The sequence below is a fragment of the Canis lupus genome, chromosome 31, assembly GCF_003254725.2.
Source record: "Canis lupus dingo isolate Sandy chromosome 31, ASM325472v2, whole genome shotgun sequence".
Lineage (NCBI taxonomy): Eukaryota > Metazoa > Chordata > Mammalia > Carnivora > Canidae > Canis > Canis lupus.
In genome coordinates, this window is record NC_064273.1 from 30,007,983 (window position 1) to 30,032,370 (window position 24,388).

Here is a 24,388-nt window from a genome sequence, read left to right on the forward strand (position 1 = left end):
TATCTGGACACTTTCGGTGTCAAATTGAGGTATTCTTGGAGGGGGAAGAAGAAGCATCACAACTTGCACTTTTAGGTGCATCTTATTTTTAGGATGTGTTTAATAAGGCATGCACCGTAATTACATCAGTATGGTCCTACAGGCATGTCATTTATAAGTAAATAACTATGCATAGATTCTGAGGCATGTTAATTAAGTTTTATTTGTATGTCACATGATCAAAAGACTTTGGAAATGACTCGACTTTCAGAAGTTCCTGTTCCACCTATGAAAAGCTTTGTCCAATTCAGTACACCAGGGGAAGAAATCCCAGCGGGTTCTCTAAGGCACACGGATTTTTAACGTGAGTCTCTGGGAGTGTTCGTGTGTGTGTGTGCACGTGGATGTGCACACAAGAGAGACAGAAAGAGCAAGAGAGGAAAAAGCCTTTATTTCTCTCGAGAGAAGCTGCTTGAGAGGATGGGTGCTTTGAATCAGGAGTGCTGTGAGGACATATATCCCTGATGGGAGGTGTAGCCTGGGTTCAAATCTTGCGGGAAGATGGCATTCTCGCACTTCCCGGGGGTTCCTTCGAGAGCTGGGGGCTGGCAGCGTTGGCCAAAGCCATCTCTCACCCCTCTGGGTGAACATGCACACTTGTAGTTCCTCTGGTTATTCAGATTTCACCAGAGACTCTCATTAAAACCAACCTGGTTAACCCTAAAATTGCTTAAGGGGGCCCTGGGTATGTGGTGGGTAGCTTACCTAAGGCATGGCTGGGTGTGTTGGGTAAAAAAAAAAAAAGAACATTCAAACCACAGAGTGAGCGAGAACATCCAAATCACACCAGGGCAGAGGAGGCGCTTCTGCAGAGAGATTCATTCCTAATGTGCCCCTAAGCCGCGGGCTCCTATAAACTGCTCGACTTGATGTTTCCCCACAATGAAAGGGATTTAGCCTGTAAAGGGCTGTGGTGTCTGACCGATGAGAAGAGTAATTAAGGAGGATTAAGAGAGGTGTCTGCTAATCAGAGAACCCCAAGTGGAATCTGCCTCCTATGTCCAGTGTCTCCAAAACTCGGGGCGGGCAGGGGGGACAGGAGCCAAGCAGATCCAGCTGCTGGTTCTAACTCAGGTCCTGACCAGCTGTGACACCTTGGAAAGGTGAATGTCTCTGGGGCCCTAAGGCAGAGAGAGAGAGTATACTATGTATCATCTATGATACATACAATTGCATTTAGAGACGTCTATGGTTACATAGTTTCAAATGCCAACTGGCACTGCATAGGGCAATAGAGAACTATATGCAGGAGTAACTTAGAAAGCCTCATACAGGATCATGTTTCATCGTTCATTTGTTATTTAAACAGATTCACCCATCTTTCTGATACAATGAGCTCTTTGGAACACAACTCAGTGGGAAGTGGGAAATGTATGGGAGGCATAACTTCTTTTTTTTAAAAATATGAAGCAATGAGGTTGGGTGATTGACAGCTGAATACAATTTCCATTGTTGGCATTTGTACCTCCTCACATGACCCCACCCCCCCTGCACAGTCCTAATATTTGTTTAATAATTGTTCCTCTGCTCTAGAACTTGGGGAGTAACAGCCATTCTGATCTTTATTTTATTTTTTTTTTAAAGATTTCATTTATTTATTCATGAGAGACACAGAGACACAGAGAGAGAGGCAGAGACACAGGCAGAGGGAGAAGCAGGCTCCCCACAAGGAGCCCGATTTGGGACTCGATCCCGGGACTCCAGAATCACGCCCTGGGCCGAAGGCAGACTCTCAACCCCTGAGCCACCCAGGCGTCCCGATTCTGATCTTTATAAACAAACAGTAGGTTCAATAATAGTAACGTTGGAGCTTGAGTTTCTGTTCACACCTGTCAGGAGCTTATGTAATTTCATTTCCCCCCCCCCCACCCCCCCGCCCCCGGCCACCGCCCATCCCATTCCCACCGTATTATGTAAAAGCTGGGACAGGAGAGAAGACTCCTGAAGCATAGAACTATTTTTCCTTCCTCACAGATCCTCCAGATTTTTTTTCCCCCACAACATTCCATTTATACACAGAACTAAACAGACAAGCACAGAGTCACTATTGCGGTTAGAAGTTGGCAGCATGGGAAAAGGGAGGAACAGGTGGGGAACTGGGTGTCGTTAAAAAAATACAGCCCCCCCCAAACTGGGGTGCCTGGGGGGAACTTGGTCTGCTTCAATCCAAGAGGAATCAGAAGATCAAAAGTGGTTTGGGAAAGCCAGAACCATCAGGGATAGAGGGAGGAGGAAGGTCCAGGAGGAGAGGGGGCTGTTTGGAAACTAGGGTGAAGGGATTGCCCTCACCCTGCTGGGATCCCCCCAGTCCCTCCAGCCTGGCAGGAAGGGGGCAGCATGCAACCCCCATGGGCAGGTCTGGGGCTGCCAGATGCTCCAGGAAGGGGGCTGGAGGGGGCTCACAAAGGCTTGCCCTCCAGAGATGACGGCACTGTCCCCAATTTCTCTGCCAGGGAGCAGCGGTCCTTGACCTCCTCGTAGCAGTTTGCTTGTAACCCATTCGCATGGGTTTTATACATATACGCAGTTCCTGATTTTTACACATTATGCGCTTGCAAAGTGGGTCAGTGTCAAGTCCAGCTATGACTGCTGGGGAGGTGGATGGGGCTGCACAGAGGCTGCCGGCACACAGTGTGGAATGAGGGGCTTGGTGCACGTAGTTCAAAGGTCAGTAGAAACTATGTGATAAAGGGCAGCAAATTGCGGTTGGTGTTAAAACTGATCCCAGAAAAAATAATGGCCCCAGGCCAATGTATTTCAGTTCATCAAACTTCTCCTTAGCAAAGATTTTTAAAAATTTTTCTTTATTTATGAGACACACAGAGAGAGGTAGAAACATAGGTAGAGGGAGAAGCAGGTTCCCCGAAGAGAGCCCTATGCAGGACTCGATCCCAGGACCCCAGGGATCATGCCCTAAGCCAAAGGCAAACGCTCAACCACTGAGCCACCCGGGCATCCCGCTTTTGCACATTTTGAGGCTAAAATAAAAAATAACCATTGAAGGATATGTGTGCTAAAATTTTTTGCATTGCAAAAGGAGATTGCTTCTACCTTGAGCAATGAGAGAGCAGCTCTGACAACCTGTTTAGCCTCCCTTAGGAAGCTCGCTCCAGGGTGGCCCGTGACCACAGAGTACCATGCAGTACGTATGGGATTCTAAGTGATTCATTTGCTCTTTTAAACATGCCCTTATCTGGCAAACTGACTGTAATATTTTCTAGATATTTCTTTAAGATCTAATAATGGAAAAAATACTGTCTGAAATCCTATACATCTCCAGAAGAACCTAAGCATTGTTCAGAACTAATATAGCTCTCAAGGAAAGGGAGAGACAGAGCCTTGCTTTGGAAGCAAGTCTTGCAAGTCCTGCTTCCAGGCTATACTGGATTGATCGCTTGTCTTACGATTTCGTTCTCCATCAGAGATCAGAAAAGATTCTTTTTAGGGGTCGTAGTCTTTGCAGAGGACATCTCAAATACCAGGATAGCTAGCAAGGAAGGTAAAGTAGAAGCTTTGCAAAATGTCAGAGCCATCATGTAGTTCTTTCTTTCAATTGAAAGGGTTTCAAGATTTGGCAAGTCGAGTCCTTGATTTAGAATCAATTTAGCATGGACTGCGAGTTTATACAAAGAAGCATCAGTTTTAAAATCAGGAGAGCCGTTGGGTAAACCTAACTAGCCAACTAAGATTTCTGTTTTGGGTGACCTTTTACATTTGGGCTCCTAAAATGCCTGGGAGAGCACGCTATTGAGAAAGGAGTCCATGTGAAAATAGACACATGTGGACCATGGACCGCGAGGACATTGGCATACACAAAATCAATGACTCTCTAAGCACGCACCGATCTTACAGCACAACAAAATGAAAGATTTATGTTATTTCACATGTCACGGAGAAACTGAAAAAAAATATATATGGTCTTAATGAAGCATTGACTTGCAGGGAGATAGCTCTGCATCGGAACTGAGGAAGCAGACAGGGCCAGTCATTATGAAGTAGAAATAATCTATCACTTGCAGAAATACAAGGTGGGAATAAGTGCTCTATCTCCTAGATAGAGGGTTATTATCTGGCTCTCATAGTTCCATCAAAGATAAAAATATCTTGAAGTAGAGTTTAAGGAGGGCAACTTAAAAGGAATAAATGCCCTCTCAAGAAATTCCATAGAAAAGGATTTTCTCTTTAAAAAAAAAAAAATAAATAAATAAAATAAATAAATAAAGTTGTGGGGTGTTGGGCCATGGGGTTTGAGGATGCAGAAGAGTGAGGGCCAGGGAAAAGTGAGCTATTTCCAGTTACAGGCAGATACGCCAGCTCCAAGGCCAGGTGTGGTGGCTCTTATACGAGCAACATGCCTGTGGACAAGACGCTGTGTGCCTTTCTTCTCTCGCAGGGGAGGCAAATGTGATCCTGTCTTTGGCAAAGAACATAGGTGTGGCCTCGACTCCATTCAGCAGCTCCCGGCCCTGCCCCATCCCATCTCTTGCTTGTTTTGCTGTCAGTAAAGCAGGAATAAATATCGCCTTGCCCCACCCTGACCTTCCATCCACAACTTAGAGAATTCGGGGTTTCTCTGTGTGTATTTTCAAGGCACTGCTGACACGGAAAGGGTTGGGACAAATGAGATGAGATGTCATCGGGAGGCAGTCGGTCTAGAAGCAGCTTTGGCTGTCATAGCAGATGCTGCACGGAGGTCCAGCTCCCTTCCCCTCTGCTCTCCTCTGCTCTTAGGGCGGGAAAGAGACAACTCCTCTGTCCCAGGCACCTGCCAGCTACAGGCCTTGTGACATGGGTCTGGCCTACAAGATATATAAGGGGAAGTTTGCAGAGAAGGGCTTCCTTTCCTGAAGAAAAAGAGCCTCACAAAGAGAAGGGGTTGAGGCCTTGCATCTCCTTCCTGCCTGGACAGATCTGAGGCCAAAACACAGGAGCATCCAGGCCCCACTGAACTAGCCGTGGGGCCGTGCTCCTGAACTGCCTGCCACAGGAGGCAAGCCAATACCCAGCCACCCAAGCCACGAGAGTCAGATTTTCCTAAATGCGCAGCCAAACTTAATTCTCACTGATAAACCCTAGCAAGAGCTTTACACGTTTTTATGTCACTGTGGTAAAATGCATCACTGCCATCATCTTTTGGATTCAGGGCTCATTCCTCTATCTCAACTCCTCTCTCCCTTCTCGGCCTCGTTCGGTGTTATCAGGAGACGAGAGGGGAAGAGGGACAGCGAGAGACTCACAAAGCTGAGAGAGCATGAGGGTGTGTCTCTCTGACAAAGGGGGGAGTCTGCAATCCAGAGGAGTGACCAAGCCGACTTTTCCAGCATGCCAAAGGGTTTTGAGTGAGGGTTTTGAATTATTTTTTTTTCTTTTTTAAGATTTTATTTATTTATTTATTCATGACAGACATGGAGAGAGAGAGAGGTAGAGACATAGGCAGAGGGAGAAGCAGGCTCCCTGCAGGGAGCTCGATGCAGGACTCGATCCCAGGACCCCAGGATCACGACCTGAGCCGAAGGCAGATGCTTAACCACTGAGCCACGCAGGTGTCCTGAGGCTTTTGAGTTCTGTTTCCTGTACAGGAACCACCACCCCTAGTTCTCCTAAAGCTCTCCCTGGTTATGTTCAGGATCTGTAAAGCTCTTAAAGGAAAAGCTTCCTTTTGACAGCTCTGGGCCATCATAGTTATGACATTTTTTTTTCTTTTTTTTCTAAAGGGTAAGGGACAGGACATGAAAGACACATTTCTTAAGGCTTATTTTACTCAGCAAAATAGGGTAACGCAGGGAATTGGTGGCACCAAAGCTAAGGGATGGGGGGACCTCAAGGAACCAGAGCTGCAGGGAAAGTGTTTTGCAGATCGTGATATTTGTTCAGGTAGCAGGGCAGCTTCTGGAGAATTCTCTAAAGAGTAGGAGTTGGAACATTTTTTGAGCCAATGTGGGAAAAATGCTTCGCGTGGGTGAAATGGTCGGATGACCATTTCCTATCAGGAAGTAGAATAATAATTAAAAGTAAAAAAAAAAAAAGTCACTTCGTGTTGTGAAGCTGTGAACATTTGTGATGTGCCTCAGTCGCTCTCTGGCGCGTTCAAAGATTTCGAACAGGAACTCTGTTAACTCGGAGGCAAGCGTGTCCAGAACATCACTAGCCCCTTTTGTAGAACCCGAAGGAGAGACAGACATTTAATGACTCATCTAGGTCACTAGGAAGCTACCTGAGAAACTGAAAATGAGCTCGAGCTTCCTGTGCTGGCTTCTGCTGCCTCCCTCAACCAGAGGAGCGGGGTTGGGGTGGGGAGGGGGGAGGGGGGGGTGGGGGCTGCCCTTCTGGGCTTTGGTAAAAGTACAGGATCAGAAATGTCGTGAGAAGCACGGAAGCAGGCAGCCTCTTGGTGGCCTGGAGGACTCGCGTGTGCTCCAAGGGCACATGGCTTTTACTCTAAGAAGGACTTTGAGGAAAAGAAAGTGACACCGGGACTCTCAAGGAGGAGACACAGCTGCCAAGATTGAGGTCACAACACGTTCCCAATAACCTCCACACTCAGAAGCTACCCTTGTTCAGCCGAGCTCTATCCAGGGCCCAGGCTCGTCTTCCGTCCTCTGTGTGGGTCCTTGCGGTAAAGCAAGGGTGACCTGCCCATAAGAAAAGCCATCAGGCTGACTTACTTAGCACCCCCCCAGCCCACTGGGGTTCTTGCCACTTGACCTTTGCCCATGCTGTACGGCTGTACCCCCTTCCACCAAGGCCACCCTTTCCTTTCCCCAGTCCCTGTGTCACTTTCTCCAGGGAGCCTCCCCTGGCATCCTCTGGGACCCTGTGACCTCTGTATTCCCACAGTGTCATCTGAGATCACCCCACATGGATAGCCAAGGCTAACATTTACTGCCCGTTTGTGGGATTGTGCCGAGCTCTTTGCACAGGTTACTTAATTCAGGCCACACAACTACTTTCCCAAGAGGAACTACTACTACTACGTTTTGTGGACTAGGAAACCGAGGCTCGGGGATCCCCGGGTGGCGCAGCGGTTTGGCGCCTGCCTTTGGCCCAGGGTGCGATCCTGGAGTCCCGGGATCGAGTCCCACGTCAGGCTCCCGGCATGGAGCCTGCTTCTCCCTCCTCCTGTGTCTCTGCCCCTCTCTCCTTCTCTCTCTCTCTCTCTCTCTCTCTCTATGTCTATCATAAATAAACAAATAAATATTTTTAAAAAAATAATATTTAAAAAAAGAGAAACTGAGGCTGCAGAGGGAAACTACTTGGTTGGAGTCAGGAGAAGAGAAGTCCATCATCACTGGGCTGTGTGCTCCGCATCCACCCGCCTCCCCCCACCCCCCTTCTTCCAACATCGCCTATTCCCATAAACTCCAGGCCTCTGTCCTCTACCTTGTGCCCAGCCAAACCCTGGTTGTTCTAATAAAGTCTCTGTGTGTGGCGGCCTCCGCATCATACCCAACCTCACTTTCTCACTGCAGGCCCAGGTCTTCTCTCAGCACACACTTCAGACCTATTTCAAGGGAACAAAGGAATCTCCCAGCTACTAATTTCTTTCCAAAAGCTCCCAAAGGCTTCTTGCCTAGTTTAGCTCCTGGATCAGCGGCCGTTTCTGCAGATGCTCCTGCTACAGGTTGTTGACTGCGCCTGCACTCGGTGTGTGAGCAGGTGCAGGGCCTCCTCCGTCCCCCCCCCCCCCAACCCCTCTGTCCCTAGGGTTCTGAAATACGGGGACAATCCCGCTTCAGGGAGCAGAACCCAGGCATGGCTTCTTTGGGAGACTGCTTTCTGCTCTTTTAAAGCTTAAACATTTCAGAATTGCTTCATCATTTCCAAAGGTTTGTTAGCGTGCAAAGAAACGAAATGGCGAAGGGTGTGATTATGACTTTAGATGGATTTTTAGCACCTTTTTTTTTTCTTAGTTTCAAAATGCGTGGGCAGTTTGAAGACATGAGGCTCCGTTTTGTACAGAGGGGGCTCGGGTCTGATTCTTCAACATCTGGGAGAGCAGCTCAGAAGGGCACCATGTCCTTGTGGGCCCGAGGGAGTCAGACCTGCTAAGAGGCACGTCGTGGGCTGCCCCGCGTCCCCTCCAAAATTCCTGTGTTGAAGTCCTGACTCCTAACACTTCAGAACGCGACTGTGTTTGGAGATTGGGTTTTTACAGAGGTGATGGCTACTAAATGAGATCGGATGCCAGAGGTCTGGTGTCCTTATAAGAAGGGGAGATTGGGACACAGACACCCATGGGGGAAGACCACATGAGGACACAGAGAGGAGCCAAGGAGAGAGGCCTTGGAAGAAACCAATCCTCCTGACACCTTGAAACCTTCAATAATTAAAGCTACACGGTGATTCTGCGTGAGACTTCTGGCCCCCAGCATCCTGAGACAAGGTGCTTCGGAGGCTTAAGCCACTCGGTCTGGGGTACGTTGTTATGGCAGCCCCAGAAAAATCACACAGGCCTCATGCATTTTAACTATGGGTACCCGGTTTAATCTATGGCTTTCTGTGATCCCGACTCTTCAGTCGAGCCAGAGGGGATGCTAACAGAGGAGCGCGCTTCATACATTCAGGGCTGCCATTCCCTTTGAAAGACACCTCCAAGAAGACAGTGGTGAGTCAGCCTTGCTGAGATTTCTACCTGTGGTTCTAGGAACTCCGAGGCATATTAGCATTCAGGCTTTGCATAGACCACTAAGCCACTTCTAAGAGCAAGGCTACCTGAGGGATTTTGCAAGAGTATACGTGTGCCACCGCTTTCCCTTTCCACACGTACCGCCGCTCTTCGGGCCGACACCTTGCACCCCGTGAGAGGACACGAGCTGGGGTTCTGCAAGAACGTCCCGTCGCGAACCACAGGTGTTCATCCCAGGCAATTTTCATCGCATCTTCCCTCCTCACCCAAGCAAACGAAGCGAGAGCCTGGTGCGGTGTGGTGGGAAAGGAGCGGTGCTCTCTGTGGTTGACCACATTCGCTTTGCATGCCCTCTTTCAGACCCTGGCTTGCCTCTCACACACAAGGGAACAATGGGGTGCTTGGTCTCACGCCTCTCCCTCCACCCCCCATGGTTCACATGGGTACCTCGCCCAAAATGAGTTATGCGTTTCCTTCTGTGAGGATTGCACGGACTGATAAAACACCATCCCAGGAAGAAAACAAGATGTTGTTTTCCCCCTCCAGCTCCTAGCTGCAGTGGGTGTGTGTGTGTGGGGGGGGGGCACTCACTATAAATTATACGTAGCCAGGAGTGAGTGTGAGCCTGAGCACCACTGATGGCCAGTCTATGGGAATGCAGTTTAAGAACTCAGAACAATCTGTTGGAGGTGACCAGATGCGATTCTCCTAGCAGCACGCTCTCAGGCGGGGCCCAAATGGCACCAAAAGCAGTGCCACTTAGGGGGGCACTTGACGGGATGAGCACTGGGTGTTATTCTGTATGTTGGCAAATTGAACACCAATAAAAAATAAATTTATTATTAAAAAATAAAAATTAAAAAAAAAAAAAAAGCAGTGACATGCTGTCTCCTCTCTGGCGCCCCTGAGTGTGCATGCCTAACCCGGGCAGTGGTGGATCACCTTGATAAAAGTTAACTGGGAAATTGCCAAGATTTCGCTTTGGTTCTCTGACGTTAAATCTCGATATGATATTATTAAGTAAGAGATCATAAAAGCCCCCAAGTTCCTTTTCCTGAGCTGAAGGGGTGCACAATCAAAAAGGCCTTTTTCCATCAGGCCTTCTGAGACCCGATTGGGCTCTCGGGGCTCTCTCCGCACCTGCTCCCTTGAAAGCAAACTGCCCCTTTGCCTGACCTGGGCCAGCTGGGTGACTTCCATCAGCACAGGGGCCACGTCAGAGCCTGGGCGCTTTCTATTTCCTGGCGCTCGAGCAGGTCCCTGGGTCCCTTCCCCGTCTCTGCTGTCTGGCCAGTAAGGACAACGAACTTCACAGGCAGCCCCGCTCCACGCACACAGTCCGATCTAGGGCCCGGTGGAATGTTTTCAAATTTCCTGCATCTGCCTTCCTGAGTTGATAAAATAGGAAACAATAATCGCCGGGAGGGTATTGAAAGCAGAGTAAAGGCAGGAAGATCTTTCTGTCTGTTATTCTACAAATATTGCTTCCTTTTCTTGTTCGTGGCCCAGAGGAAATGCAGCCAGGGAGCAGTTCACAGCTTCTCACCAGCGGCCGCCGTCTCTGCCACGGGAGCCCGGCGCGGCTGCAAGGACGTGTGACTCACGCACGTCGCATGATTCAACTTCACTAAAATGTCCTCAGCTGCCAGTAAAGAAGCACTTGCAAACCCTCTAATTTGAAGCTTTGAATCGGTTAATGACTTGCTTTCTTCCCCTTCTCCTGAAATCCTCCCCCACCACCCTCAACACACACACACACACACACACACACACACACACGCGCGCGCGCGCACACACACACACACACACACAAGCTTTGTCAAGTTTTTACATTTCAGGGACCCGGAAACACAGAGGCTCTGTGGCATTCACAACAGCATTTGTTGTGACAAAGTGGCTGGCAGGCCTCTGCATTCCCCTGCTCATTTGGCTGTATGAATAAATAATGAGTCACAGATACTATTTGGGTGCGCGCGCGAGTTTCTAGCCAGAAAATTAATTATTCCCCCGTCCCGTCCCACTCCACGCCGGCTGTGCCAAACCATCAAGCCACATTTCACAGGCGTTGGTCAGAGTGCGTGCCCCGACACACTGCGATGGCTTCATGACATTTTTATGTCATTATTTTTGTTTGCTTAAGCACGGCCCTCTTTTCCCACCAGCGATACGCAGAAGGCACATGCACACACGGACCCACACACTCCTGGCTGTAGCCTCCCTGCAGCTTTGCACATTTCGAGAGGCCGCTTGCAAAACTGCAGACGGGTTTTCCGCACTGGCTGTTCCTATTAGGAAGCGCACAATCTAATGACCCGAGCTGCGACAACGCTTGACTTAGGAAACGTCTTCATTGCTCTCTGCAAGAGAGACCTCTGCACACGACAGCTTGCATTTTTTTTTTTTCCTCTTCCCTTGAAAGAAGATGCTGGCTGCCTCTGTGCAACGGGAGGCCACAGGAAGAGGAGCGCGGCCCCATCTGGGTGGTTGTAACGCAGACAGATGTGCCTGTCTCCTGCTCTCTCTGCCTTTAGGGGACAACGGAGCTGCCACTGGGCCCCTGAGGTCCCCAGCCTGGTCTAGCGTGTGTCTGCCAGCCTCCCTCCGCCTCTGCCCCGCGCTGGCCCCGGCCCCCCCTCCCTGGCCAGCTGCACATGTGCCCCCTGGAGCCCGGGGCAGGCTGCGATGCGGGGCGGGTGGCAGGCCAGGTGGGGGACACTCAGCCACAGTCCTTGCAGGCAAAGGGGCAGGAAGCAAAACCCGGAGAGCTCCTTTGCAAGCTCTCTCTAATCTCTAGGACTTTAATCAGGAGCAGCCCAACTTACTTGCACTTGACAAAGTTCTCACACACCGACCGAACACTTCAACAGCTTAGCTAAGTATTTATTAAAACATTGCTGAAGAGCTGCCATCTGATGAATAAGTAATCCAATAGCCTTGTAATCATACGCCCGCGTTTGAATTCTTTCCACAAAACAGACGGGGAAATCGGCCCCAGCTCCGAGCACCGGGTCCCAACAGGCTGCCATTTCGTTATCTGCAAAGCTGAGCCCAAGTAGGTATCAAAAGACCAGAGCGTACTCACCTCTCATGAAGCACTGTGGGTATGAAGGAAATGACTCAAATATGCTGTCTGAAGCCATCGCTTCCTCCTGAAAATGCACCCTCTTCTGAAGGCGGGGGATTCAATGATTTCTTTTACCTTTGGAGTGAAAACCAAGAAAGGTCACTGTTGCAACCTCATGCCCAACCATGGCTCCTTGCACCTTTTTTTTCTCCCCCCATCCCTCTGGGGCTCCCCGAGCCCTATGAAAAAAGGTACCTTTGCGAAAACAAATATTCAAATTGTTCAAGATTTAAAAAAAAAAAAAAAAAAAAGCGGCGCCTTGGCTGTGGGTTGGTGATGCTCACCACTCTGCGAAACCCTGTGGTTTGCAGTCAGTGTGGTTCGTCCTGCTTGCTGACCACTATGCCGGGCGCAGACTTCTGACACTGCCAGCCTACCCAACTTGTGGTTCTGTGGTTGTTTATGAGGCCCAAAGAAGTTTTCACACAACCCAAATTACAAATTTAACTGTTCCCCTTTCCACAGCCCATCTTAATTGGTTCTTGCCAACCATGTGACTTAAGTGATGTCAATTTTTTTTTTTTTAACTTTCTGAGCCATGCCCTTCCTTCCCCCCACCTGCCCTCCTCCAGGCTGTGCAAGAAAATAGCCGAGTAGAGTTTGCAAGAGAGGGGTTGTAGAGAAAAGTGACTCAGTCTCTTATTATATCGATGGTCTTTGCTGATTTAGTACAACTTGGGTCCTGTTGTTGTTATTTGTGGTTTTTGGAACGACCGATTATTTTGATAACAATTTCATTGCTGCTTATTCAATAGTAATTCAACCCTGGCATCAGGCTGCTGCTCAGACAGGATGTGGATCCCATCACTTAAGCGGAGCCGGGCATCCGCTCAGGAGAATCCAGCCCTTGGTAAAGACTATAACAGCCTAAGTGAAACTATAAAAGGAAAAACAAAATAAAAGGAAATGTTTTGCGGAGCGTCTGACCCCTACGGGGGGTCTAGCAACTTGCTGATATTGTGAAGCCGAGAGAAAGGGGAAGCGTTGCAATTTTGTGATGAAAAGGCTGTTGTCATAAAAGCAAAATTATGTGGTTTTATTCCTCCTAAATGAACATCTTTTCAGTAAAGAGGCCAAATCAGAGTTCTTGCTTACGCGCACACTGAAATTAAGAGTCTAAAGGAAAACAAAGAAAAGAGAGGATCTGTATTTTGAGCCAAAGCAGGGGCTAACCTGTGACTGTTTATTTTTTGTTCTCACCTTCTCACCTGTGTAAGTCCCACGCGTGGCCTTTCTCTACTTCGACAGGCATCGATAAGCTAATTCAGACCTGCAGGTAAAGCTCAGGCGAGCGCTACCCTAACTACACTTTGAGCGCGTTCAAGAAGACTTCACCGCAGAGACAGGACCCAGGGGGGATGCTTCTCCGGAGCAAGCCCCTTCTCATGGGCCTGGCCCAGGAAGATCACACAGCTCATCCTCCACCTTAGGAGGAAGACAAGCCTGTGTGGAAGTGCTAAACACAGGATGATGTGGCACAGACTTATTGCTCTTTCCTGCCCGTTGCTTTTAAGGGCTAACAAATGAAATATCGTGCTTTTTTGCAGTTCTGAGATAAAGAGAGACTCTCCTTCCCTAAGTTGTTTCTATATTCACTTTGCTGTGCTCCCCACACATCCTCCAAGGCACCATGTACACACAAGGCTTCAACCCACAGGGTCAAGAGCAATTGATGCAATGAGCTTAAAATGCTCACCCTGGGTTCCTAGCGACACAGGCAGAGCCAGCAAAGACGTATCAGAGAGTCTGAACCATCACAAGATCCCCTCGGTTTTTCCCGTAGCCACTCAGTTCCACCCATACCCACGGTGACAACGTGCTCAAGGGCAAATGGCGCAGGTCTTTTAAAAGGAAAGGACATGATTTTTACTTACTCCTGTTTTGACTAAGGCAGGAATTGAAACTCGAGAGACGGCTTTCTCCCAGCCCTGTGTGAAGTTAGCTTACCAAGTGTTGATACCTTATTAATGTTTAAAAGAAAAATAATGTATGTATTTCCTCTATGATGCTTATTAATATCCGAACATGACGCACGGTTCCTGTTGCTTTTCAGTGCAAATTCCTGGTGAAGATAACGACGTCTACGTCCCTGTGCTCCCTGACAAACTCAAGTCTGGGTTCGATCCCACGTCAGACTCTTTTCCTTCTGTGTGTAATATTCTCTAGTAGGGTCTTGAGAGCTGAATGCCGTAACATGCAGCTGCCACTTGAGAGCTGGCTCAGACTTATTAATGACTTAGCAATTCAAGTGGCGACACAGATAAATTCTGATATTTCATTTTAGAAACTCCCCAGATGCTTTCAGCCTTAGGTGTCCAGATGCTTGAGAGGAGGCTCTGGATGTGTCAGCTAACTGCCCACATTCTTGGCTTCTCTCTCTGGGCCTCGCTAGAGCTGAATATATATCTTTCCCAGCAGAGTCTTTGTAGAACAGGTCAAGTTTAAAGATGATTCTAAGACTGGGGTTAGCTGAAGTCTCGCCTCCTGCTGTCATGGTCTGAAATCGTCGGGGCCGGAGTTTCGAGGGGGCACCAGAGGGCAGAGTTGAAGGCCTGCACTCTGGGCTGCTCTGCCTTCCTCTGGGTCATCTGCCATCACAGCCACAGTAGAACCTTACAGCTCGGTGAGGCAATAGTTGGAGGTTTTCTGGGCATCCTCTAAGTCGTGGCAATAAGCAAAGCCTCAACCGGCCTCTGGTGGACTTGGCCTTACCACTTTCCTCGGAGCCCAAGATGAAAAGACACATATGTCGTCAATGAGCCGCCTAGAGGAATACTCAATCCTAGCTAGAACTGTTGAGGATTCTTTAAGTTTGTGCATTGACCCACACCCTGTGACCTACTTCCTGCAAGTGACTCAGACCCTGGGCTGCTGGCCTGGGAGTTGGACCCAAGCGGCTACAACCGACTGTGGCTTTGCCAAGTCATTGGATGGCAGTTTTCAACTTCACTCAAATCAGATACAGCTCCCATATACCACTATTGGGGTGGGGGTGGGGAATATGCTCAGGTGTCATTTTTAATGGTTCTATAAAAATACCACCAAAGGTGGAAAGATGCATGGTTGCATCACCCTGTAATTAATGTATAAACTTCTGTGTGCAGTCCAACCCAATTAAAGCATTCTCTGTTAGGCTTTTGTATTACGTGACACTGCACCCTATCTCTGAGCGTGTTTATCGTAAAGCAGATTCTCTGGCCAGGAAAGAGAAGCAAAGAAGGACCTCGAGAACCGAGGTAGTGTAAAATTCCAAGCACACAATGCTGCTGAATTATCTCTCTGTAGAACACATTTTCATTCTTTTCTCAATCTTTGTTCCAACAGAGGTGTTATCCAGAAACTTCCATGCCATGCTGACGATGACCTCAGTGACGAATCTGAAACTGAGACACGGACGTCAGAGCTTCACGGAATAAATACAATCGGCCCTTGGCAAATCCAGTAGTTTGAAATAACTGGAGAGTTCTGCAGGCCCAAGTGTTACAGATCTTCTTTCCTGGCCTCTCATGATGGTGTCCACAGTGGAGCATGGCTATTTTATGCACAAGTCTCTCACTCTGGTAAAAGTACAATTCAAATTTAAGTCCCCATAAGACTCTATTGTATGGCCAGACAAGGATTTCAGGATTTATTTCTTAACCTGCCCTAGATGAAGATGTATTGCTCTGTGGAGATATAGGACTTTAGAGGCACCTGGGTAGCTCAGTGGTTGAACATCTGCCTTTGGCTCTGGTCATGATCTTGGGACCCTGGGATTAAGTCCCGCATAGGGCTTCCTACAGGGAGCCTGCTTCTCCCTCTGCCTATATCTCTGCTTCTCTCTGTGTGTCTTTCATGAATAAAAAAACAAAACAAAACAAAACAAAAAAACACAGAACTTAAAAAAAGAAAGCAGGCATTGAAACCCATCAATGAAACCAGTCAACCCATCCACTCAAAGCTGTCTGATGACATGAAAAGCTGTTTAATGATCACTGTTTCCAATATAAGAGTGTAAACTGCTTCACTACTTGAAGGGTGACCTCTGGGTCAGCAACATTGACATCACCCAGGAACCTGTGAGGGTTCAGGATCTTCGGCTCCGTCCCAGACCTACTGAACTAGAGTCTACAGTTTTACCAGCTCCCCAAATGATCCCTTTATACATCAAAGCTGGAGATGGTGGCTCTGAGGAAGGCTTGCATAGGGAAGGGTTTGATAAAGAACATGCTATGATAATTTTCTAGTCTTTGAGATCTCTGTTTTCCTTAGAACTTTCTAAAAAGTCTAACTTTTCTACCTTGTTGCTTTGGCATAATTTTGTAAACCCTGGCTGTTTCTAGACAGCAGAAACCCACACGAGGTGTGGCTCATATCCTCTAAGATAGAGCTTTCTCAGATTGTCACTCAGACCTCTCATCTCAAGTGCTGGGTTTGGGTCAAGTTTACAGTTTGAGGTTTGACACTCAATGTAGGGAGGCTCCTGTGTGCTCCATCTACCAAGCTGGTGGCCACATGGATATAAACAGAAAGGGTTTTTTTTTTCCCCCTCCAGGGGCCTCAAACTCTGAGTTTTCACCTAGTTTGCATTTTGGAAACACATCAATCCTGTGAGTCTTTCCAGAAGCGTACCACGTGTTCCATGTGGCAGCATTGCAGGTGGCCTCCGTTGTCCCACCATGGGTTGTCCTCCCTGTGGGATAGCTGCCTCTGCTCTCCAGCCGTGGCCTTGCACATGTCATATCCTGTGCTTTGTTCCAGAAGGAGGGACCCAGCCTTACATTGTCCCCACTTGGATCGTCCAAGCCAGAGTCCAGAGGACCCACTTACACAGGCATCCAGGAGTTTGGCTACCTCTTTCAAATGCATCTGGATCCTTTCAGGCCTGCCCTGGGCCAGGAATCTTGTTTGGAACAGTTTCTCCTTACAGAGTTTTGGCTCTTCGACTTCTGGTGCCATTTGAAACCAGGAGGGTAAAACTGGAAAACTTAAACAAACCCTCTTTGAATGTTAGAAATGTTCAGCATTCGAGGTTTGGTCAAATGATGGAAAACATTCCGGGTTGGTACTGAACTTTCCAGCCAGTTCCTCCAACCTTGAGGCTAATTTTAGCATGAGATTCAGGCAGGGAAAGCTAAAGGAAACGAAGCAACTAAAATTACTCTGAGTTGGAGAAGCCAGAATTGACATTGGATAGATAGTGTAAGACTCAATAATTCAGTTTAGGTGGCAAATAATGAGTGTCCCCAGCATGATCAAAGCACCTGGCTTTGGGGACTTTGGACTTTTCTTATAATTGCTACTCATGTTCCTGGTAGTAGGCAAATTAACGAACTTCCACATGACTCCTTACCAACTAAAGCATAATACTACCTTTTTCACTGGGGGGCTATGAGGATCAGTAATTTTTGGACTATGCAAAGTGGTTTTGAATGGAATTAAAAAAGACACCTGTGGTTGATACTTCAATATGGAAATGTGCAATATGTGAATTTTAATACTTGGACTTTTCGGGTGTTGTCACCAACGCATGACATCAGGACCCTACGTGAGAGGTCTGGATAAGAACAAGTTGAAGATAGCCTATGCTGCTGGAGAAATCTTCAGTGTGCATCACTTAATTTTCTAATTAAATGTTCCTTTGGAAGAATATTATTCAGCCCTATCGACGCAAGCTGCAGATTCTTAACAGAACCTCAAAATGTCAAAATTAAAAGAAAACATCCACTGTCCTGAGAAAACAAAATATTGCACTTAGAACTGTGGGTGTGTATTTTAATTTCCTCTTCTTTAAACTCCTTTCCCCTCCTTTGCCAGTTCAACAGCTGGCTGGATTTCTGGGTGGAGAGTGGGAAGAAAGAACTTGCCCATGTTCTGGTTCTGATTTCATCTTCTTCTCGAGTTTTCAGGTTATTCAAAGCGGAGAGAAGAAACCGAGATATCACCATGTGCCACACCACTGTGACTACACTACAACTATAAGAGTAGAGTCCCTCAGCCTCTGCGGCCAGTCATGTAACATCCTCACTGGTGTTTGGAATGTATTAGTGAGATATGAATATACACATATATTTAATTGAAGATACTGTTTCCCACACAGGACTTCTATTTGAGATGATATTCCTTCCAGGATAAAAAATTTGGAGAAATGGCAAGCTTTAGTGGAACTAAAGGATTCCCGGGGAGGGGAGTAAGATGAGGAGAGTTCATCTGAGTTTCCGTCATCAGAGGACAATGGTCTTGGCTTACAGGACACATGAGAGTTTGGTGGCCTTTGATTATTATGGAAATATTGGTCTTAGTTTGTTTTTCTCTGCTTTTATTTTAAAATATTTTATTTATTTATGAGAAACACGGCGGGGAGGGGTGCAGAGACATAGGCAGAGGGAGAGGCAGGCTCCATGCAGGGAGCCTGATGTGGGACTTGATCCCAGGACTCCAGGATCACACCCTGGGCCGAAGGCAGGTGCCAAACTACTGAGCCACCCAGGGATCCCCTTCCTCTGCTTTTCAAGATTTTACCATCACTCATTGACAATTCTCAGATTTATATGGAAAATGGTGTCTCAAGGATATGCTTCTGCCCGTGTGGGCCACACTGTGTGAACTGGGACTTGGGAATTTCTTTAAACTCAGAGTGGTTGTTCAACAGACATTAGAAAGGTTCAGGAAATCAATCTCATGAATGTTGACAAGCCTGAAATTGTCCCTTAGGTCTTCGTGAGTATCCCTGTCAATGAAAAGATGTTCAGGAAACATATACTTCGCCAAATTTTGTAGGTGACCTCTTCTTTTAGTGCCCTGTCTTTAAACAGAAATCCATCACTTCCTTTTTAACTGGTGTCACTTGTCAATTCATCCTCCTTTAAAATTACAACATTTCCATGATCAGAAGCCTCCTTTACCTACTCTTTTCCTTGGTGATGGTCAGAGCCATTTATGTATGTATGCATGCATTTAGCTTTAACTTCACTCCAAAATTCAGGCCTAAGAGCCCTTTTCTTCCATCTCCCTAGGCATATGAATCTACATCTGGGTTTCTACCCGACCCAGTAGAGATCATGAATCTTCTCTACAACTGGTGTGCAACATACCTCTCAAGGATGCTCTACATCACAGCAATGATGCTTTCCTTGAATTCTCCTGTTATCACGGCATGAATTCACATGTCTTAATCTTTGGCAAAATTAGTCAATCCCTTCTTTATCCCTACATTTCTCGTCTCTTCCAGTGTTTTTCCTCTAGGCTTTACTATATATCAGGAATACCTCACTTTCTCTGAAACTACCTACCTCACTGAGTATTTATTTCCTAATCTCAAGCTAGGCAGGCCTGGTCCTGCTTAAAAGAAAGTTCACAATCTTATGAACATTTCACATGAAAAATGAAAGATTGATATCGAAATGACTGGTATGGCCAGGGTTGGGACTGGGGAGAGGTGAGTGAGGCTCCCAGGATACACAATTCAGGGAACCGCTGACTGTCAGTGCTGACCCTAAATTTGGGCGACCCTAACAGTGAATGCTTACTTAAATTTTGTTCCTTATGTATCTTACTTGCCTCACCCTGGTCCTGACCCTGTGTACGGCTCATAAAACTGAACAGAGACCATGGGCTGGGCAAAGTGTGGTTTCTCAGTCAGGAAGAAAGTATGTGGCTGAAAAACCTGTAGCACATAAAATAGTGGAGTCCTGGGTTAGGCCTTGGCAGATACACATTTTGTTTTATTGGCAGCAGGTATGTGTATTTTTGGTAGATAAAAAGGACAGGGAGAGCAGTGAAGATGGGCAGAGCTCTGAGGCCAAAGGCAGATCAGAAATAAGCTCTGTATGGTTGGGCTCTAGGGAAGAGTCCAGCATGGCAGTTCTACTTCAGTTATGAGGTAACAAGCACCCTGACAAGGATATGGGCAGTGAGAGTGGAGGGCAATGGGACTGTGGTAGAGTGACAACATCAGCAGTCTCAGCTTCTTACTCCCCTTGTAACCATACCCTACAACAGTGGTCCCCCACCACTCTGACCCTGAGCTCAGTCTCAGGACTTGCTTTGACCAATGAGGCAGTTGCCAACCTGCTAGAAGCAGAGGCCTGGAAAAGTACTTGCTCATTGAAATGTGCCTGGGCTGGTGTGCTGGAAGGTAAGACACATGGGTGAGAGCCAGTTGTCACAGTCAAGGCCATCCTAGACCATCCAGTAGCCAGCTCACCATCAGACACTTAGGTGAGCTCCAGATTAACCCAGGAGTACCAACCAGCCAAACACAGCCACCACCAGCAGAACTGCCTTGCCTTCCCATGAGGTGTGAGTAGCAAGAAATGGTGGTTGTTTTAAGCTACAGTGTTTTGCAGTGCCTCATCGCATTGTATTACCATGGCGATAGTTTTTGTTGAAGAAGAGATAAAGATACAGAAAGCATCAGTGTTGAGCTACAGACTAAGGTAATAAGGGAGTCAGATATTTTCAAAGTGAAAGGAAGTCAGAAACTCAAGATAAGAATACCTGTAAAGGGGTGGAAGGAGACAAGAGCCAGGGGAAGAGGGATAAGGGGGTAAGGACAAAGCAAAAGTGAGCATGGTACAAATCAAGGGAAGATATTTCAAAGAGACACACAGAGTTAGATGCTGAAAATAGACATGAGAAAATTACTCTGGGAAGGTCAACAGATTTGACAAGAAAGAGCCACTTGAGATCTCTTCCCTCAAGACGCCTCCTCAGACTAAACAGAAGAGTGAACATCCAATTGCGCTGGTATGCAGACAAGTAGCTCCTCCTCTGCTTAAAAAGAACCTAACATGAAATTAATTAGTGCATGTATATGTTTGTCCGAATCTAAGTTGGTTATGTGACTTTTTCTGTTTCAATTCAATTCAAAAAACATTAATAGAGCACCTACTGCGGTAGAATGGAGAGAACTTATACCCCAAAAAGAAAGCTTTGAGTATTCTTTGTTATTGCATTCCACAAAACAGCTGGATCTTGAGGGTATGTTTAGAGGATGGGCTGATGGGACAAAAGGAAATGACCTTCAAAGAGAGGGTTGGTCACCCTCCACAGCAGCCACACATGTTGAGACTTAGTGAGTTGCTGAAATGGCCCTTGTGCTACCAATGGATATTCCATATTAGAATGAGGGGTGATACAGGACCCTGGGGAAACTTCCAAAAACGGGTTCAAGAGCCACTTGGACCACCGATTCTCAGTGAGGACATGAAGGCTCAAGAGTGGGCAATGAAGAAGAGGGTCTTAGGAGAGTCTTTTAAAGTGTGAATTCTCTATTCCTCTCTCCCTGCACAAGTGGCCAAGGTGTAGGGGCAAGTCTGACACTTGTGTCAAATATGAAGAAAGGGGTAGAGAACTTGTGTCCCTCAGTCTGGGGCCTGACTCACCTCTGTGACAGTGAGTGGCCTCTTGTAAGGCGGGACAGGAGCTGCATTGGGAATCTCCAGCACCCCCTCCAAGGTGCCTCAAATATGGAATCCCCAAGTAAGATGTTGGCTTGGTACTGTTTTAAAAGGGATTATGCCCACAAGGATGGAATGTCCAAGCCTGGAGATCTCAGCCTGAAGAGCTTGTGGTGTAGACCATTGGGAGCAGGCATTGAGATGGGATCAGGGGCTAAGGTCCTAGAGAAGGGCACTGCCCTGAATGGGGAGTTGCATCAGAAGGAGCCAGGTAAGAGAGCCAATGAAAGTGCACGGGAGAGAAACAATCCATGTTAAATATCCATGAGTCCAGAGAGAACCAGGCCACTTAAAATAATGGCTGACAGGGATCCCTGGGTGGTTCAGCGGTTCAGTGACTGCCTTTGACTCAGGGCGTGATCTTGGAGTCCTGGAATCGAGTTCCACATCAGGCTCCCTGCATGGAGTCTGCTTCTCACTCTGCCTGTGTCTCTGCCTCTCTCTCTCTCTCTCTGCCTCTCGTGAATAAATAAATAAAATCTAAAAAGAAAAATATAAATAAATAAAAAAAATTAAAAAAAAAAAAAAAGGGATCCCTAGGTGGCGCAGCGGTTTGGCGCCTGCCTTCGGCCTAGGGCGCGATCCTGGAGACCCGGGATCGAATCCCACATCGGGCTCCCAGTGCATGGAGCCTGCTTCTCCCTCTGCCTGTGTCTCTGCCTCTCTCTCTCTCTCTGTGACTATCATAAATAAATAAAAAAAATTAAAATAAAAAAAAATAAATAAAAAAAAAAATAAAAAGAAAAATAACGGCTGAAAAGTGACCCTCTCCTAATCCCTCCCATGGTCTTCCTTCATCTTCTCCAGCATAGCAGCGTGCAGACTGAGTTAGTGAGGATTAGGGATGGATGGGGTAGTACTATAGGCAGAAAGGAGTCCCATGAATCAACCAGGTAGGCAGCCCAACAGGCTCCAACTGCAGTGATGAGCATCCAATCAAGCTGGCAATTTAGATGATCTGAGACTCTATTTATGATATAGAATGAATATAATTTTTTCTTATCTAAGTGATGGATGGGGAAAGGATCACTTGTACTAAATAGATTTCCGAAAGATGGAAACAACCCAAAGTGTCCATCAATGGATGAGTGATGAACAAAATATGGCCTACCCTTAAAATGGAATACTTTCCTGCCATAAGAAGGAGAGAAATTTCAATATGTATTACAGCATGGATGAATCTTGAACACATTATGCCAGACACAGAAGAACAAGTATTGTGTGATTCTACTTATATGAGGTGCCTAGAATGGGTGAATTCATAGAAAAGAAGGTAAAATAGAGGTTACCGGGGATTAGAGGGAGAGATGAAGAGGAAGTCGGTGTATAACAATACCAAGTTTCAGTTTGGGATGATAAAAAGTTCTGGAGATGGATGGTGCATTACGAATGCAATGAATAAAATTAAAATTGTACACTTACAAATGGTTAAAATGATAAATAAAATAGGTGTATTTTACTATAATAAAACAAATCGAGTGACTTCTATAATTAGATCCATGAATTCTCTGTGACCAAAATAATTGATTGCATCCATGATGGGATTCTTTTGTATATTGGTCCCCACATCTCCAGGATGAGTAGCTAGTGGGGTTTATTTATTTGGTAATGCTTATTCCCCTTAGCAATACTCTGTTGCTCAGTTTAAAATAGATACAGCCAACATCTGGAGCTTACCTTTAAGTAAGCGGGTCAAGGTAGTCTACCTTTTGGCTTGAGACTCAAAAAAGCTAATTTAATTCAGTGGGTGATACAGTTGGTATAGTAGCGATTACCTGATAGACATTAATCATATCTTTATTATTTGTACAATACTTGGAAATAATCAGAAGATTGCTCAGGAAAAGGGAGTCTCTTTCAGAAAGTTTCTGACTCTGGTCACATCTTACAGGCTAACCTAAATTTTGCTCTAGAAGAATCTACAGTTGTATCTTAATAAATTAAGCAAAATGAAACTTAATAAGATTTTTTTCCAACATACAAACTGGCTTATATTACATTTCACTTCAAAAACTATATAGACCCACACACTTGGCTACACACACACACACACACACACACACACTCACACACAGTTGAATCCAGAATATTGATTTCACTTTGTGCTCTGCCTTCATTTGGCACCAATGTGCAAGCAAGTCCAAACATATCACCTTTCTGTGTTTCTTGTTCCTTAGTTAGTGGGCCACACAAAGGGCAGACCCAGAAGAGATAACTGATTTAATAATAAGTCAAATGATTAATCTTTGCCCCTCAGCCTCTTATATGCAGGGATTAACTTCTTTGATGCCTAAACTGGAAATATGCTACCTTTTGTGTTGATTCCTACCCAATACCTGTCTTTTCCTTGGATTTACTCAAATATTCACTGATACCCTTCTAGGCTTCCTGCTCCCCTGTGCAGTCAGATGAAACCATGGAGTCATGCTGATTAAAGTGTTTAATCCCTTTAGGATGGCATGCCTCCCAGGGCACCCTTTACAGAGATGCCGATGGAAATCCAAAATAAGAGGTGGAGGAATGACTCCGTGTTGGTAATTACACCTCCTTGTGCTGTTTTGGGGATAGTGTTGTCCCTGGACCACCTAGGACCTGGTTATTAAGGTGTTGAGAAATAGGTGATGAATTCTTTTAGGTTCAGAACCCTTCACCTAATAAACCTTACATTTTTCAACTCCACGATTTTCATCCTTATTCGTATCACTCACCCATCACTCACCCAATGAGTAAATTAGGCTTCAGCTCATTTCTCTCTTTTAAGGTGAATTTGAAACATTTCGAATGGTTAGGCGATTTCATTGCACTTCAAGCCATCACCTGAATGGAGTACTATATTTTGAGTCTATCACTTCCTGTCAAGCTCAAGTTTATCTCTACCAAAAATATGACTGCATGATGCCATGAGAGTAGGGATGCCAGATTTAGCAAAACAAAACAAAAAAAGCACCATTAGAGTTTGAGTTGAGTTTTAGAGAAAGAAAATGAATTAAGTTCCCAGTATGTCCCAATGAATGCATGAAGGGTACTTACAGTAAGGAATTTTTCACTGTTTAACTGAAATTCAAACTTAACTGGGTGTCCTGTATTTTATCTGGCAGTCCTCATTGACAGTCAAGTTGTGAGATATGCAATTTCACGTATCACCCAAGAAACAGGAAG

At 46.3% G+C, this 24,388-nt stretch overlaps 1 protein-coding gene across 5 annotated transcripts in view; it reads right to left on the reverse strand.

Moving 5' to 3' along the window:
* RUNX1 (RUNX family transcription factor 1) overlaps positions 1-12,211 on the reverse strand; it is a 253,945-nt gene extending 241,734 nt beyond the window's left edge. For 2 of the 5 annotated variants that reach the window (XM_025449617.3, XM_049104775.1), the window contains exons 1-2: positions 11,985-12,207; positions 11,748-11,864 (exon numbers count right to left, since the gene is read on the reverse strand). In XM_025449617.3, the coding sequence (XP_025305402.1) occupies positions 11,748-11,805 (58 nt within the window). In that variant the 5' untranslated portion in view covers positions 11,806-11,864; positions 11,985-12,207. Of the gene's footprint in view, positions 1-11,747; positions 11,865-11,984 lie in introns of all 5 variants that reach the window. The other 3 variants (XM_049104778.1, XM_049104777.1, XM_049104776.1) reach the window with 3 other exon arrangements.
* Between the last annotated feature and the right edge of the window lie 12,177 nt (positions 12,212-24,388).